The sequence below is a fragment of the Geospiza fortis genome, unplaced genomic scaffold (assembly GCF_000277835.1).
Source record: "Geospiza fortis unplaced genomic scaffold, GeoFor_1.0 scaffold161, whole genome shotgun sequence".
Lineage (NCBI taxonomy): Eukaryota > Metazoa > Chordata > Aves > Passeriformes > Thraupidae > Geospiza > Geospiza fortis.
Genome location: NW_005054375.1, coordinates 822,424 through 839,594, shown reverse-complemented (window position 1 = coordinate 839,594; position 17,171 = coordinate 822,424). Strand labels below are relative to the sequence as shown.

General features: G+C 40.4%; 1 protein-coding gene across 1 annotated transcript in view; it reads right to left on the bottom strand.

Annotated features, from left to right (window-relative positions):
- PHEX (phosphate regulating endopeptidase homolog X-linked) overlaps positions 1 to 17,171 on the bottom strand; it is a 101,812-nt gene that overhangs the window by 41,074 nt on the left and 43,567 nt on the right. The window contains exon 12 of the mRNA XM_005424887.2: positions 14,197 to 14,298. Coding sequence (XP_005424944.1) covers positions 14,197 to 14,298 — 102 coding nt within the window. The remainder of the gene's footprint in view (positions 1 to 14,196; positions 14,299 to 17,171) is intronic.

The window sequence follows — 17,171 nt, the reverse complement described above, 5'->3', positions numbered from 1 at the left end:
AAAGGCTGTGGTGGGGAGGGAGAATAAAAAGCCAGGAAGGGAACACAACTCATCTGCAAGTTTGTACGTAATCAAGAGTATCTAAACTTTTCCTGATGGTGTTGTCAGGTCCAACTGACTGACCTTCACAAGGAAACAGAAAATATCCTTTACCATTTCCCATGTTTCAATACCAGTTCAAACTAGCTTTGTAAAAGGAAAAAGCAAAACCCAACTCTCGGGTCGGCTGTTTTAACTTCTGCTAAGTCAGCTACTTAAACAAATCGGGTGGATCTCAAATGTTCTGCGTGAGTTCATCATTTGCTTTGTGACTTTCACATTTGATGTTGTGAGATTGAGATTTCTAAGCATGAGAATAAAATAGTCAGACACTAAGGAGTTTTTTTATAAAGTTTATATAAAACCCTAGTAAATAACAGAGCGTATCTTGAGATTTTGGAAAGCAACCTCAAAAGGTAATGCTGCTTTTAGTACTTCGATGCTCTGTATGTCTAAAGCTGTCTGTATTTTGTGAGATAGATAGATAGATGGACAGATAGATAGATAGATAGATAGATAGATAGATAGATAGATAGATAGATAGATAGATAGATAGATAGATAAGGGGGAAATGTTATATTATTGCATTTGTTAATTAAAAGACAATAACACAATAGGTGTGGTTTAGAGATCTGAGCAAGTAAGACAGACAAAGCTGATGCTGACAGTGAAAGATGTTTGGCTCTTGGTTAGATAAACTGTTTCCTATAGCCAAAGCAAAACTCATGACAGAACACAGGAAGCCTTCTGAAGTCCTTGGGAATTCCTCTGACTGGGATTCCTCCTAGAAGCTTTGCATCAGGGACAAACCTTTTCAGCAGAGCCCAGCACAATTTATTTACACAATTGACAACTTAGAAAGTATCATATTGAGAGCAGGTTTCTAAATTTGCATGTTGGAAGTTTTGTTTCTGTGCCAATTTTTCTGTTCACTTGTGCAATATTTAACAGCAGTTGGGAGATTCCTTATTTACATAGCACAAGGAAGTGGAAAACTCTTCTACAGCTTGCTTACCCTTTGATAATGATGTCATTATTTTCCCCTTGATAGGATTAAAAGTATGTATAAGAGACCAGCCACCAGGAGGCAAGCACAGGGAGTCAAATGAAATGTGACAAATGTACAGGAACCAGCCATGTGGCAGTTGCACATGAATCCACCATAAATCCACCATGCACAACTTTTTATGGTTTAAAGGCTCATTTAACTCCTCTCTCTAATTTGCATATTAAACAGCCATGTGTGCAGGAAGAAAAGAAGCACTGGGGTACTTCCCCCCAGCATCATCAAGCACTCAGCTGAGTTGGGCTGCTGGGTAAATTAAGGAAACTCACTGCTGCAGGGTGCTTCAGGGTAAGTCATGACAACTCTTTCCTATCCCAGCAGCCAGAGAGAGCAGGCTCTGAGGCAGAGGAGCCAGAGTGGGACTATTCCACCACTCCTTGTGCATGGAAGTGTCCCCACTGACTTCAACACAGCCAGGATTTTACCATCAGTGTCTTTCTGTCATAGGCAGAGCACTGCAAGTCATTTTACTACACAGACAAGATAATAAAGGAGCTTTCACTCTGCTTAACAACCTGCCAACGTGGGAATGCACACGTTTCAGTGCTCCAAAGCAGCCCAGTTCCCAGCCTATTCAAATTCTCACTTGACAACCAAGCATGTGAGCATCCTGAGAGCCTTTTTGCCTCTGAGTATGACTTGGATATTTTATACAACACTAAGTACTGACATATTTTACTTACTGTAAAGAGAAAACAAAACAAAACATATATTTCACAACAAAGTTTTATGAGTCTGGCAGAGATCTGTATATTAACTTACTCAATAACTTTGTGAAGATCATTTTTAAGCTTCTAAATATATAAAAAATTAATACAATTACAGTTCACTGAAAAATTAGCATGAAATACATTGTGAAAGCTAAAATCATTCATGGCAAAGTAATGTTCCATTTAATTACAAAGATTAATTCAGCCTTTATATATGTGCCCAGTCTTTTCATTTTTCATTGAGAACAGATGATTCAAGAGCCATCTGGTAATACTGCTGCATAAATATCACTGCATCTTTCTAGGGTTTATATATGGAAAAAATAGGAAAATAGAGTGGTGGATCTTGGCAAAACACAGGAAAGTTCCATCACAGGGCTAAAGCCCAATCCTACAGATGTCAGTAGGAAATCACTACTGACTTGAGTGAGAGATGGATTGAGCTCACCCTAATGATGCACACTATTTCCTTTGTGGCAAAGTCAAATATCAGGGATTTTCACATTGTCAACTACAATGGAAAGTGAAGTGGCAACTCAAATATGAACACTTGGCCTGTAAAGTACTTGATCTGCAGTGAACTGTCTAATGCATACTCAAGAATACAGATTATCATTATTTATTTTTAAAACTTAACTGTCCTCTTTTTGTTACATAACTGTCCTCATTTTGTTTTGTCACAATAATAGAAGCTGTGTAGACTTTTCAAGAACTAGTGTTTAATTTAATAACAATTCACATATCACCACTTCACACTGCACCATAACCATTCCCTTTCTATTACAATAATTGTTTTGAATGCTCTAAAATATTTCCTAAAATAATGAAGACAGAAAACACAGCTATCATTCCATCTTTGTAATAGCTTGAGGCCAAGGTCAAAGAAAAAGTAAAATAAATAATCAAGTGACTTGTGTGAATAATGACCCCCATGTATGCATACAATTGCTTTCAGTTAAATACACATTATGGCTCCAAAAGTAGCTGAGTCCATTTAACAAATTTGTGCTGCCAAATGGAAAAAATCCCTAGTCCTTGTCCTTCTTCCCCACTCCTCTCAGCTCTGACCATAGCTCTTCTCATGCTGCCTGCACCCACTGCCTCCAAAGGCTGCCTCAGCTCCCCGACACCCCTTCTGTGGGACCACCTAACACACCCATAACACAGCAGAAATTTAACCAAGCTTTTCCCCAGCCACATCACTGAGCTGAATCACTCACTCACCACATAGAGACCCAACAAATTCTGGAACTTTTACAAGCCGAGTGCTGGGGACACATGATGTGACAAAGTGGAGGTTTATGTGGTACAGTGGTTACCTCCTCCTCCACATGATCTTTGGAAACCAAAGCCTCACTCAGACAAAACTTACTGTCAAGACAATACTATTTAGTACACTTAAAAATACTATACCATACCTTATAATCCTAGGAAACAGAGAGGAAAAGGAACACAGCAATTCCCAAGACAAATGTTCATTGAGATTATATGTTGAGTCTTAATATCTACTATTCAGCAAGACAATATTATTATTACACAGCATAAAGTTTAAAGGATCTAAAAGTTTTGTAGGACTACCATGGACAAAAGAGTCAGAAAAAGCAACAATGTACATCAGTGCTACTCTTTTCTGCTCTAAATCCATACTGGCTCTCTGGAATACAAATATTCAGTCATTGGTTCAAGCACTGTGACGAAAGTTTCACTGGAATTCACTTTTCAGTTTAAATTAATCCCACATTAATTTTAGTTTTTTTAAGCAATAGAACTGGACAAAGTCAGAGAAAGTGTGAAACTAGATCTTTATTTCAGTCTTACTTACATAAACATTCTAATTGACTGTGATATTTTCATAAGCACAGCTCCTCAGTTCAATGCAGCACTACAATTAATAGACTCAATCATTTTTTCTCCTTCCACCAGAAACTCATTCTGCTGCCAGCTTTGCTTTAATTTTGCTGAGGAAAATATTCTTTGTCCATTTTATTTTCATTCCATTTTCCACTTGCAACCTCTGTATGATAATTAGAATGATTCCATTATGTTATATACAGAATATTATATGTGAGAGACATATATTCTGTCTTTCACAAACAGAACATCGTATGTGCAATCCCCTTCTTTGTGGCACACAGAAAATAATTTCATCTTTGAAGATATAAATGCACTTACACTGCAGACCAGCACAACTGAGTTCCTGGCACAGGATGTCCTTAACTGGTAACTATTCCTGTCCAAAGTACATGCGTGAGTTTTAAGGGTCTTTGGATTCTCAGTGAAGCTGAAATTGTGCCCATGGACCAGAAGAAAGGATGATGCCCAGATATGCAAAATGACTCAGCTATGGCACCACCAGCAGTGACAGGTCAGCTCCAGTGTGAGGCGTTCTGCACTGGATTCCCTCCTGCACACCTGAGGATCACTTGGGGCATGACTGCACCAGGGTGTGTGGAGAGCTGGGAGCTCTTTCAGCTGCACTTCAAACAAGCCAGAAACCATTGTGTTGTGCTCTGAAGACACAGACTATCATTAGTATCATGCTGACATAGATATAGATACAGATATAGATACATGCCCCACAGCATGTGCTGCTAAGCTGTCTTTGGTAGGACTCATGCCAAGCTAGGCTTGGACTCTTACTTAGCACTGTAAAAAACCATACTCCTCCTGCCTTTATTTTCAGGCAACATTCCATGTTTTCTAATATAGTAATCTCTGAAAATCAAAAAACCAAATGGACTCCCCAACTCCAAATTAAAAAAAAAAAAGGCCACCTTTGATTGGTCTTTGTCACATTGGTGAGCTGCAAAAGTTATTCTATTCAGTTTTCTACAGAAACTCCTTCCTGCAAGTGAAGGAACTCCTTCACTGCTCACCCCCAGAGCACCTCATGAGTTGATCCATACTCCCATGTTCACGCCACCTCATTAGAAACACACTCACCTTGATCAAAAAATCTTTTCTGCTGTTTTGTTTTAGCTCAGGGCAAGCAGCAGGCTTAAGAAAACCCACTGTGCTAGCAAAATGAAAGTTCACATGGACCCAAAAAAACACTGTGTGCTAAGATCTCTGGCACGGTGCACTGAGAGAGGGGCAGGCTCAGAGATCAGGAAAGGGTGAGGAAGCTCTCTCCCATCATAACTGTATGGGATATGATTCACCACAGCATTTCTTCTCCAGTTTTATGTAAAACTCTGAATAACCTGTTCCAGAAAGGGACAACTTCTGACCTTAGTCTCTGCCTGCATCAGTTTACATTCATTTAACATTTTCAAGGTTAAGCAAAGGTTGCTGAGCACTTTTTTAAAAAATAAAGAATAGCATGTGAAAAAATCCCTTTTCATTTCTCATTTCACAAGTAAGCTTCAGCCACAGTCTTGACGCAACTGAGACCAGACATGGCAGAGACCCTTTTTAACACTTCTCCAACTGAAATAGTGACTGAGAACTTAAACCCCAGGAGTACTCATGACTTGCATGTTTTATCTCTGAGGAGGAATTCCTTTGGCTTGAACAGGGGCCTGACCAGCACTGTACCAGTAAGCATGTCACTCTCAGTTGTCCATGCCTTGTAATATATGGGGGAAAAGCAGATGTGCACATAATCAAATACATAGGCTGCAGAACACAGAGAAAAAATATTCAGAAAATGCTCTACTCTCTCCTCAAGATCAAATTCCTCTCTATCCTAAACCTTTACATATTTTTAGTTTTAAATAAATTATATCTAGATATTTTCACATTGATGATCACATATGCAGAAAACTAAGCACAAGATCCTTCACAGCTCCCTCACAAATGAGGGCAGCTGAGGAAGCCTTCATTCTTAGTCACAGCATCCTGGCCTCTAAAAGGCCACTAAAGGAACAAATTCCTGAGTCTGATGAGCTTCTTGTGGTATAGCTCCTTTACAGGTAAACTCCAGCAATACCAGTACCTGAAGCAATTTAAAATCTCACTACTTTGCTTCAGACCCCAGTGACTGGTACAATACCTGAGCAAGCTGAAGTGCTGCTGGTTCACACACCTGGCTGTGGACAGCTCAGTGCCCAGACTGAGGGTCCATGGTGGGGTCCCAGCACATGGCCCTGCCCTGTTGAGCTCCTCACCCACTCCCAGGCAGCAGGCAGCTCTCCTCAGTGGGCGTTTACAGCAGGTGGAGATCACCCCAGCCAGGAAACGCACCTTCATCACAGAGAGCGAGGCAATGCCAAGCAGATCCCTGAGCATGCCATTGTAGACTCCTCACAGAGAGAACAGCTCTCCTCCACACAGAGAACAGCTTTCCTGCACCTCCATATCTGCTACTGCTGAGCAGGGGATGGACTACACTGTCTTTGTAACTGTACCTCTGCAGGAGACAGGTTTACTTGTTCAAACAACAAAGATAGTTGTTTGAACTAGATAGTTCAGCTAAAGCTGAAACAACCCAAGGCTTCCAGGGGTGGTGGAAGATCTCTTGCTCTTTGGAAGAATTACTCTGTCATTTAGCATAACAATGTTTTCATGTTGCGTTTCTGCCATAAAACCTTCAGATTCACCCTGGTCCCTGAGCATCTGCAGGTGTCTGTCCATCTGTCTCCCTCCTACTTCAAGCATGAAATTTGTCACAAGTGTTTTGACGTCACACACCCATTCTGGCCTTATGTAGTCGTGGCTGAGTCTGAAAAATGACAGCTGTGAGATCAGGGTTAAATACAATTTCCTCTCCCTTCACCTGTTTTCCACTATCTGTTTGCACGGTGCTCAGGTTATTAATGGAACCGACATCCCTGCACAACTGAGTGAGCAGTAGCAGCAGCCAGATAACAAGGGAGAAGCTGACAGCAGCAATCTAACCCCAGAGATAAGAGATAAGCAAACATGCCATGGCTATTAGTTTCAACTCTGGCCAATGGAGAAGAACATCTCCTGTGGTTACTGATCAGGAAAGCCCAGTCTTCCTCTGAAGGTTAAATTAAATTCAGGATGTGATAGATTATTCTTAGAGTTCAAAAATTAAAGTGTGTGATGAGAAATAAATATTTGATGTAAAATGGATAAGAATGAAAAGGGGATGTTGATCTGATGGAAAGTGAAGACCTATTTTTATTCAGAGAAAAGCATGGAACACTTCTGCTCTAGAAGAAAAGTACCATTCTCTGTTTCTTCCAGGTGAAAAAATGTTACTCTAAAAATTGGCATTTTCCAAACAGATATCTAAGGAATGGTGTAGGAGTGGCAGCCTCAAAATCCTGACCAAACTCCAAACTAGATAAGTAGCACAAATTTTCAAATCCCTTACATCATGTCTGAGAAGCATCTACTTTCCTTACATCTTATTGAGTTGTCTCCTTCTTTTCATATGTCCATGGACATGGTAAAAGAAGGAATGGGCTGTTCAGCCTCAAAAAGGAATTACTGAGGAGGAACCTCATCAATGCCTCTGAGTATCTGAAGGGAGAGTGTCAGACGATGGAGCCTTTTGGAGGTTCTTCTCAGTGGTGCCAAGCAACAGGACCAGAGGCAGAAATTGATGCACAGGAAGTTCCACCTGAACATGAGTAAGAACTTCTTCCCTGTGGAAGTGACCAAACACTGGAACAGATTGCCTGGAGAGGCTGTGGAGTCTCCCTCACTGATGATGTTCAAGAACCATCTGGACATAATCCTGTGCTCTGGGATGACCGTCCTTGAACAGGGAGATTGGACCAGATGACCCCACTGTGGTCTGTTCCAACCTGAGCCACGCTGGAATTCTGTGAAAGATGAGTTAAATCAGGAAGATAAACCCCTAGTGATGCACAAAGGAATTGCAGACATGTTGGAAAAGAATTAAAATGTGACTCTGCCCTTTCCAAACTTCAACACTTTCCAACCTTATGAGGAGATTTGCTCATTGCTCCCTGCAATGCAACTATTACAGTACAACCAGGCCCTCGAATTTTTTGCACCCAGACAGAGACCTCCCTAATTTCAGAATGCTCACTTCCATAAAGAGGAAGAGTGGCTAAGGTTTAATTGGCACTCAACAAAAGTACACTTTCCAACTGAGAAATAGCAAGGTTGCTTCAAGAATATCTGAATCAAACTTTCCACTAAAACCAGTAAATTAGAAAGTCAGCAGTCTCCCCTATAGACATTTGAACAGGAATGAAGTGTCTAACTGCAATTAGAGTCTTTGGAAATTTCTCCTGCTTTTCATAGCTCTTCTGAAGTATGTCTAGCAGTTTCTATGACTGCTCTGAAGCAGTCTTATACTTTGTGAAGTTCTCTGACATCCTTGAAGCAAAGATATAAAGTCATCTTAAAGGAGCACGTAAAAGGTGTCTTGCAAGCTTTGGTTTTGAAACTCCATCCCTCTCTTTTACCAAGTATATCTATCAGTTTTGTGTTGGCTTTCATTCTAGAAAAAGCCACTGAAATCAGAAGCCCTGAGTCTCAGGGCTGGTTCCACTGTCATATTTTTGCATTCGTCTTCATAGGATGGATCCACAGACCCCACAAGACTCAAAAGTAATTTCTAATTTTTGCAGAGCACCCAATAACCACTTTCAAGACTGGATGATTTGTCTTCTTTGTGCAAAGTAGCTTGGCATTAAGCAAGATTAATTTCAGCTCCTGAAGCTGTGGTGCCTGGCCTTCTTGTCTGGGCTTGCCTCAGATCTCAATGAAATGTTATATTTCAGAACTGTGCCTAGTGTATGCCTTGGACAGGCTATGTGAAGAAAAGCAGGAGTCTCCTTTCTCCCAGTATGTATTGCTGTGCCAAGACTTTAGCACAAGAGTGAGCACAAAAAGAGAACAGGTGATGATGATTCTCTGGTTTCTGCACTACCATAACACAGGAGAAGGTGACATTTTTCAGTCAAGTAAAAAAGACATTCTTTTTACCCACAGAGCACAGTGAGGCTGTGGGACTCATTGCTTTGGGAAGTTGTGGATGATGAAAATTGTTGTGGGTTCAAAAAGTCATTAGACAAACTCACAGGAGGAAAATATGAGTAAATACAGAGACACAACTTCTGGCTCAGGAAGCAAGTGAGCTGCAGTTTGTCAGAGGTCAGGAAAGGACAGTGGGAATGTGTCCCTTTATGCTTGCCCTGTCCCTGAGTTCATCTCTAAACATCTGCTACTGTTTGGCCGCTGTCCGAAGCAGAGCCTGGACTCTGCTCTGAGCAGTAAAACTGTCATGGTCATGGTGAAATCACCCAACTGTGAGGAGACAGAGACCAAGGAGAACTAAGAAAGGGGGTTGTGGCTCAGATAAGTGACTGCAGGGCTGGACAGGGCCAGCAAGTTCTGGCTGGGAAACGAATGGATTCAGTGGGAAAACCCACAGACACCCTCCTCCCTTAAAGTACCTATGGTTTGTAAAGTCAGGGCTTGTACAGATGGCTCTTGACTTCCTAAGGCCCAAATTACACTGTGTTGTCCAGGGAGCTCTACTGCGGTTCTCTGAAGAAGCAGAACAAGCCCTGTAGGCTAAACAAAGGTACCTAACACTGCCCAAGAGAGCCACCTATAGCTAAGCACAGTCCTGATGTTTTCCTGTGCTCCTCTTGACTCAATCTTCAGACTCAGAGATGTGGAGAAAACAAATGTTGCATATAGAACTTAGAAATAAAGCGAAGCAGCAGGCAAGTTCAGGAGCCAAATGATTGCACAGTGACCTTGGGATTTGTGCTCCATGACTTAAGGAGGTTAATAATGTTACAGAAAAATCTTACTAGAGGAAAAACAAGCTCTTTTTTGGCTTATAATCCATGCTTTAAAAATAGTACTGCAAAGCAAAAGAACTAACTTCCAAATAGGAAGTCATTCCTGTGCCATAGCCTAAGAGGATCTTTTAGAAGAGACTTGCAGAATTTAAGAAAAATGTCTTTTTTCAAGCCTCCAGTTAAACCCAAGAACAAAGGACATTTTAGGAAGGAAAAATAGCAATTAATAAAATAATGGTTCCTGCCCAGGAGTGGGAATAATTTAACATGTCAGTGATGATCTTCCATTGAATTATCCTTTGAAGAGCAGAAGCAATAAATTACCATTTTAAAGAAGTGAGCCCTCATCACACAAGTTACATCAGTGGAGTATCAGTTGTGGGTTCCTCCTTTCCCCTATGGCCCACCATGCCAAAACACAGCTGTCAATAGCATTTAGCCATCATAGCTGGCTGCATTCTGCACCTTCATTGTAAGGGAAACTAAAGGGTGTCCCTTCACTCCTGCACCCCTGCAGTCCTGCTCAGAGGCTGTGACGTGGCCATGGGTAATTCACAGAACATGCATTTGAAGAGTGTTGCCAGACACCCTTGGAGTTGCATCCAGTTGAATAATTTCTCTGTTCTGCAAATGAAGGCAAAATGTAATGAGGGAGACTAAAAGGGCAAGAACAGAAACCCGTCTGGGGTGTTTGTTTGTTTGTTTGTTTGTTTGTTTGTTTGTTTGTTTGTTTCTTTATCAGAGCATTCCACTGAAAATTTGGGGGGTTGACATACTTGAAGCAGATTTGAGATGATAGTCAAATACGGTACAATAAAGAAGGGCTTGACTATAGCAGAGGATAAGAACAGGAGAGAAAACAGCAGCACAGAGCTGAGCGCTTCTCTCGGACTCCGAGCTCCTTTGGAAGCAGCGTGAGCTCCATCCAGAGAGCCAGGTGAGAACTGCACGTGGAGGCAGAGCCACCTCACCCTCTTAGAAACCTTTTCCGTGAGATTGGCTTTTAGATGGTCTGGTTTAAATTCATCTTTCGATCACAGAAAGAAAGCAGTGGAAGGGGGAGAGAGGTAAATTATTAGATGTTATCTCATGATATTGTTTTGTTACAAAAGGAATGTCAAACCTTAACTCCAAACTATACAACAGCTGAAGAGATTATTCTCAGATATCAAGGCTGCAAGACAATTGTTCCCTGTGTCACATGGAGTAGTAGATTTGATCCTTTTACCATCAAATTAGCAGTGTCCCGTCTGAGTAACATAAAACAACAGGACAGACACGAAGAGTCACAGATGGAGTGAACAGATAGAGCTGACAAGTTGCCTAAAGCAAAATTCACGGATAGTTTCTACCAGAGGGTCTTTTGTAAGTCCTTTGGAGGTCGATGGTTACTTTGATTGCAAAGCATCAGGCTGACAGCAAGGTTTACAAATTTGGCCTCAGCCAAGCACAAAAGAAAAGAGGGCATCAGTCAGAAAACAGGAAGCAGAAAACACAAGAAACAGCGAGTATCTGAATCACAGAGAGGATTTGCAATTAATTCTTTTTCAAACCTGCCACGTCCTTTACATTACAATGTTGTCATCTAAAGATACAATCATCACAAGACTCTATGCTCATTGTCCAGACACCCAGATCCCGTATTGACCCTCTTCTTCTTTCAGGAAATGAATAAAAAAATGACCCAAATATGCCTGGAATTAAAGAAAAACTAAAGGAATTTAAATAGATCACATGGAGCAGGCACAGTAAACAAAACCACCATCAGGTTTCTGCAGTTGATTTCTTTTCAGAGCATTTGAACACTTCAAAAATGAAGTGTGATTAAAAATACAGAGGATGAGCAAAATATCTGAATCAGTCATTTCCATGGAGGATACAGTTCTGCCATGGAACTTAGGGCAGAACCTCCAATCTGCACTGCTACAAGGGACAATGTGACAGTTACTGATGAAAACATAAATGACCAAAACATCCTTTACCTAACTAATAGCATCCTTTCTTTACTTAATTGATAGAATAGAATTAGAACATTTTGGTTGGAAGGAAGAACATCTTGTCCAACACCCAGGCCACCTCTGGGTGACCAGAAGTTAAAGCACAATGTTAAAGGCATTGTCCAAATGCTTCTTAAACACAGGTTTAGGCCAACAACCACCTCTCCAGGAAGCCTATTCCAGTGGTTGACCACCCACTTGGATAAGATTCCTAATGTCCAGTCCAGCCTCTCCTGATGAAGTAGCTTTGAACTGTTCCCACATATGCTGTCACTGGCTCCCAGGGAGATGAGATCTGCACCTCCCTCTCCACTTCCCCAGTTCAGGAAGATGTAGAGGTGGCCCCTCAGCCTCCTTTTCTCCAAATCAGACAGCCCCCAAGTCCCCAGCTGTTGCCCTGCACCCTCTCTCTCCTAATTTATACTTGGTGCCTGGTGCTTCTCCATCCTGGGTGCACAGTCCAGCATGTGGGTGACATCTATTGACATAGAAATGCAACTTTTACAGAACTCTACAATAAAGTAATAGTGGGGGTTTTTTAACCAACCAATCTCCCTCATAAAATTCATGCTTGTCTGTGCTGCTTTATTAAAGCCTAAGTATTGAAAAAGTAACAGCAGAAAGTGCTAGGCTCATGAGATTTAATTAGAACTGTGTAACAGATTTTGAAGGTTCTGCTGTATTATAAAACTTAGATTTCCCCTGTGAATTATCTGACCCTACAAGTAATGAATCTATTTCTTGAATTAAAAACATGCTCATCCAAAAATTCCAGGACAAATAGAATATCTATCATTAACAATAAGTAATATTTAATAAACATACACACTCTCCACGCCTGGAAATCTACCAAATGTCTCTCTAGGCTCTTTCCTTCCAGCCAAGCAGCTATTTTTGTGGATCTGAACTTACTTGTAGACGTAAGTTGTATCATGTAATTGTTGCTGCAGTATCTAAGGCATTACATAACACTCATGTCTTACAAGTTTGACTTTGTTCCTATGTCAGCAAACTATGAAATGGTTTTTCAGTTCAGTGAGAATGGTTTTGAACCATTGGCTATACATTTCATAGCACTATGGCTTGTAGTATTATTTTTGTTGTACTTATGGAATTTAGTTTATCGTGCATTGTTCAGCCCAGACTCACCCCCCTAAATTCAGAACCTTCAATGACATGTCTAAATTGGTAGCAAAGTGCCATGTGCTTCCAAAATCTGTCAACAGAGGGAAACAGCCATCTCTACCTAGTGGAGATCTAGCCTATCTTCTGATGAAAATCCTCCTTAAAATGGAAAAGGGAGAGCTTTTTTTAGGGTTTTGGGTTTTGGCAATGTTTGTATTATTTCCCTGCTGAAAGGCAGGTAGCAAATTTTGAACAAAGTCACTAAGCATGTTGTTATATAGAAATATCTTTATTAAGGAAATAATTAGAAAATCATCCTGCTCTTACTTTGCATCAATTTTAACAAATATCTAAATTACAGATTATTATATTTCTAATGGTATTTCTAGCAAAAAAAGTGTAACAGCCAGGCAGAAGTAATAACTGCAGCCCATTTACCACCAGGTTAGCAGGAAATAAATGTCATTTCACTATTGTTCTCTTGTTATTGAGTTTATTGGTGCATTTATGCAGCTCTATTTCACTTGCACATATATGAAGAGCACTGCTTTATAAAATGTAAATGGACTGCTTATGGAATTTAAATCTTTCCAATGATAAAATTCCTCAACAGCCTTTTCATTAGAATTACTAAAAATTTTGAAGTCCATGTTTGCTTTTAAATTAAACCACTGCTATTTTTATTCAAGCACAGAGAGCAGGAACAGTTCAGCTGCACTTGCCTGTCAGTTTATTCAAAGAGGGTGCTTACTGATTCACTGATATCCCATTGCCTCGGTAAATAAGGACACAGCCCTACACAACAGCCTCCACTTGTCTTTTTATTCACCCCCTCCAATTTCTGCTCTGGGGGCAGGGCTCTGCATCTGGACAATCTTCCTTTCCACTCATCACATGCTGTAAATGTGGGAATAGGGTGAAAAGGAGGTTTTGAGTATATCCTCCAGCCTTCACCTTTGCCTCCTGCATTTTATTGTGACTTTATCTGAAAGCAATCAGGGCCAGTAATGCCATCCTTGGTTACAGCACCTCATAACTGGCATTATTCTGTCAGGAAATGGATGTTCACCTGGGATCACCATTATGCTCTCAAAAGACAGCTCTCAAGTTAGGCCTCCCACCACAGCACTGGAAAAACTGTGAAAACCTGAATTATTCTCATATCCCCTTCTAGGCTAGATCCTCCCTCTTCACAGCAAATACCCTTGGCTGTCACAGGTGTTTCAGGCACTGTTTTCTGTCTATAGATTGCTGTGTCCCTGGGATCCCAGTCAAGGTGAAGACTTTGTCAAGAACAGCCAAATCTGAAATAAGCTCATAGTCTACATCAGCCAGAGCCAGTGGATGCAAGGAAAGAAGAACAAGGTAACAAAAATAACTTCAGCAGAGAAGTAGGAGCTCAGATGGCTCCGCATCCAAAAAAACAAATGTGTCTCTTCACGAAGAAAATGATCAGTAAGCAACTGGAACTGCAAATACAGTCCATGGCATACTGTTATCACTCAAGTCAAATCTTTATCATACCAGGATTTCATTTATTCAACATTTATATTTATTACCTTCTCATGAGCTTTTCTTTTTGTTTCAGAGTCCATCCAGTCGTTCTCCTTTTCTAACATGTCAATAAAAGCCCAGCGAATTCCTTCAGTCAATTCCTCCATCTGCAAAATATTTAGTAAATCCCTCCCCAGTAAAATATATCATGGCAGAATCATTGTAAGGAAAGTTTAGGTGTATATAGGAGTGATAGATATGTTCAGACCACAAATAATTGCAGATCAGATGGTAGCTGCTCTCCTTTCTCGAAGGCTAATTTCTGATTTCTCCAGTAGTAACATGCTTCTTCTGAAGGCAAGTTTTTTTCCATTTTCTTTCCCTTCTGGCATCACACACCCTGTTCATTGCTGATCATTTCATGTCATACTTGTGAGAATACCCATCTTGAAATGATAAAAAACATTTTTAGAGATTTGCAGTCCTTTGGGGAGATTTCTGTGCCTCAGGTTCTAGATCACTGGCCCATGCAGAAGGAGCCAGCTGAAAGGCATTTGCACAAATAAAGCCTTTCCTGCAGAGAGAATGTCTGTGGCCTGGTTTGGTTTATGTGAGACTGAGACACGCCTTATTAATACTGGCAAAGAACTGAATTTGGGCTGACAGCATCATGATCCAAATACAAAGCAGTATCCAAATATTTAGCCTGTATTTAGCTGCATTTGTGAGGCATTGCTACCCTTTACTTACTGCAGGGAGGGAGGCCCTGGCTCCCACCACTGAGCAGCCTTAGCTGCTTCTGTGGTCCTGGACCATAAATGACAGCTTGGATCTGTGCAAAACTGGGAAAGCCCACAAACACTTCACTTCAGCTGCTTCTTGAGATACCTCTGCAAAGCCAAGACCACATCTCAAGCAAGTAAAAAATAATAATAATTGGACTGTTCAGTGAGTATGCACACTAAGAAAACCCTGAAATGACAAAAACCAGGAAATATAATGGCTAAGATGTGCATTATATGAGCCTAAAGAGCCCTCATTCCTATGGATCTGTCTGGCAGCCCAGAAGTGTCTGCAACCTGCTGTCTCTATTTACATCAGCAGATGCATCCCACGACAAATAGTCATGGGAATGCTGTGAGAGTGAGGCAATGAGAGGGATCCAGCCATTGCCTGAGTCCTCTAGCACAAACAAGAGTTGAGACACACACAAGACATGACAGATACCCATTAGATGAAGACTTATTGGAACTTTGTGTTATCAGTTATGTTACATTTAAAAATAATGAAAATGTCAAGCAGCAGAGATTTCTATAATCTTATTCTATAAATCTAGTAGATCTGAAATGTCATTAAAAGCAGGGACTAAACCCTCAAAAGTAACATTTCTTTTAGCTAAATTGTCATTAATGCATCAGACGAACATTTTAATCTGGAACTGTCCTTTATTTGTGGTGAAGTCAGAAAAAATGTAGCAAAGTTCTATGGATTATTCATTTTTTTCCTACCCTTTTCAAAAAACATTTTCTCATTTTTAGAGGCAATATGGGTCAACCAGAGCAGGTCTAGCATTAATTATGACTAAAGATAAACATTCACAGTAAACTGCATCCCAGAAAATAGGGTAACTTAAAGATATTGATGACAGAGCACTGACTCAATTAACTTTGCTCACTAATGAGGTGAACTCCCTGTATTTGGAGGTTACAAGTTCAAACTCAAGCTCTGCAGCTGGGCCCTGGTGTATACTTAGGCTTTATGCAGCAGCTGTAGCTGCAGGGGGCAGGGGCAGAAACCTATTCCTGCTATCAAAGTTATTACTGAAACTGCTCAGGCGTATCTGTAAAAAACACTGCAGGCGCTCTGAGTTAGAAGCAGTGCTATATTTAGACAACACAAATAATGTCTTTCTTGATAAAAGTATCTAAGGTATGAAACATCAATCACAAAACATGGGGGGGGGAAGAATCCATATCATCTGTAAGTCAGGATTTGCTTATCATAGACAGATATATGCCATAAGCCAGAAAAAAAAAGAAGAAAAAACCCTGTACAAATGAGAGTGCTTTACTCACATTCTTACTGCTTAAGAAAGAGAAATAGAACTGAAAACCAGTGAAATGAAAATGATAACACCATGAATTATTAACTTGAAAAGCACACTTCTAAATGCAACGAATTTCATCTGTATGTAATTTTGTCTCCGTGGGTTTTTCATTTTAAGACTGAATGTTGTGACCTACACTATGAACTTTATATGCATTTCTCACTACGGGTGCTACAGCAAATTCAGACTTGATAATTTTCCAAAGCTTTGGTCTAAAAGGAATGTGCATACTAAGAAACATTCTAATTAACTTGCATTTCAAGAGAAACTTTGCTCTATCTGCTTCTCATAATTTTTCCTCACATATGCAAGTAGGAAAAAATGTCCATCCCCTCCATAAAGTGTACAGTTCTTATACTCCTACTCTTCCCACTTATCTGTGCAGGATAACATACTGCATATGCCTGGCATATTTTTGCCACAAAATGGCCAAATAGCACATTATAAACTAGATCAAGAAGAAGGAGATTGAAAAACTGGATCTCAGAGAGGAAACTCCAGTTGAAGGCAAATATGAAAAGAAATGCAGAACCTGAGAGGGAAACAGATGACAAAGATGTGGACAAGTTGAATAAGCATGTGCCTTCTAAAATGGAATCCTTCCCTGAGAAAGCAGTCCAAGTGGATAAAGCCAAACGGGCAAACTTAGGCTACTGAGCCAGGGCAGTGCACAGAGCTGCTGCTCCCAGCACAGGGTGCCATCTCATGTCTCCTAAACAATTGTACCTCTCCTGCATGGAGAGCTAAGTTCAATGACTAAATCAGTCAATTTAAACCTGATTACTGCTGGAAAATCAATGGCTGTAAAAGCAGATATTGGAAAACTTTATAAGAAAAGCATGAACTGAAAATAAGTCATGAATTATTGTGAAGGGTAATTAATTATTTGAATATTGAAAATTTTAGAATGAGGATGAACATTTCTCTAGACTC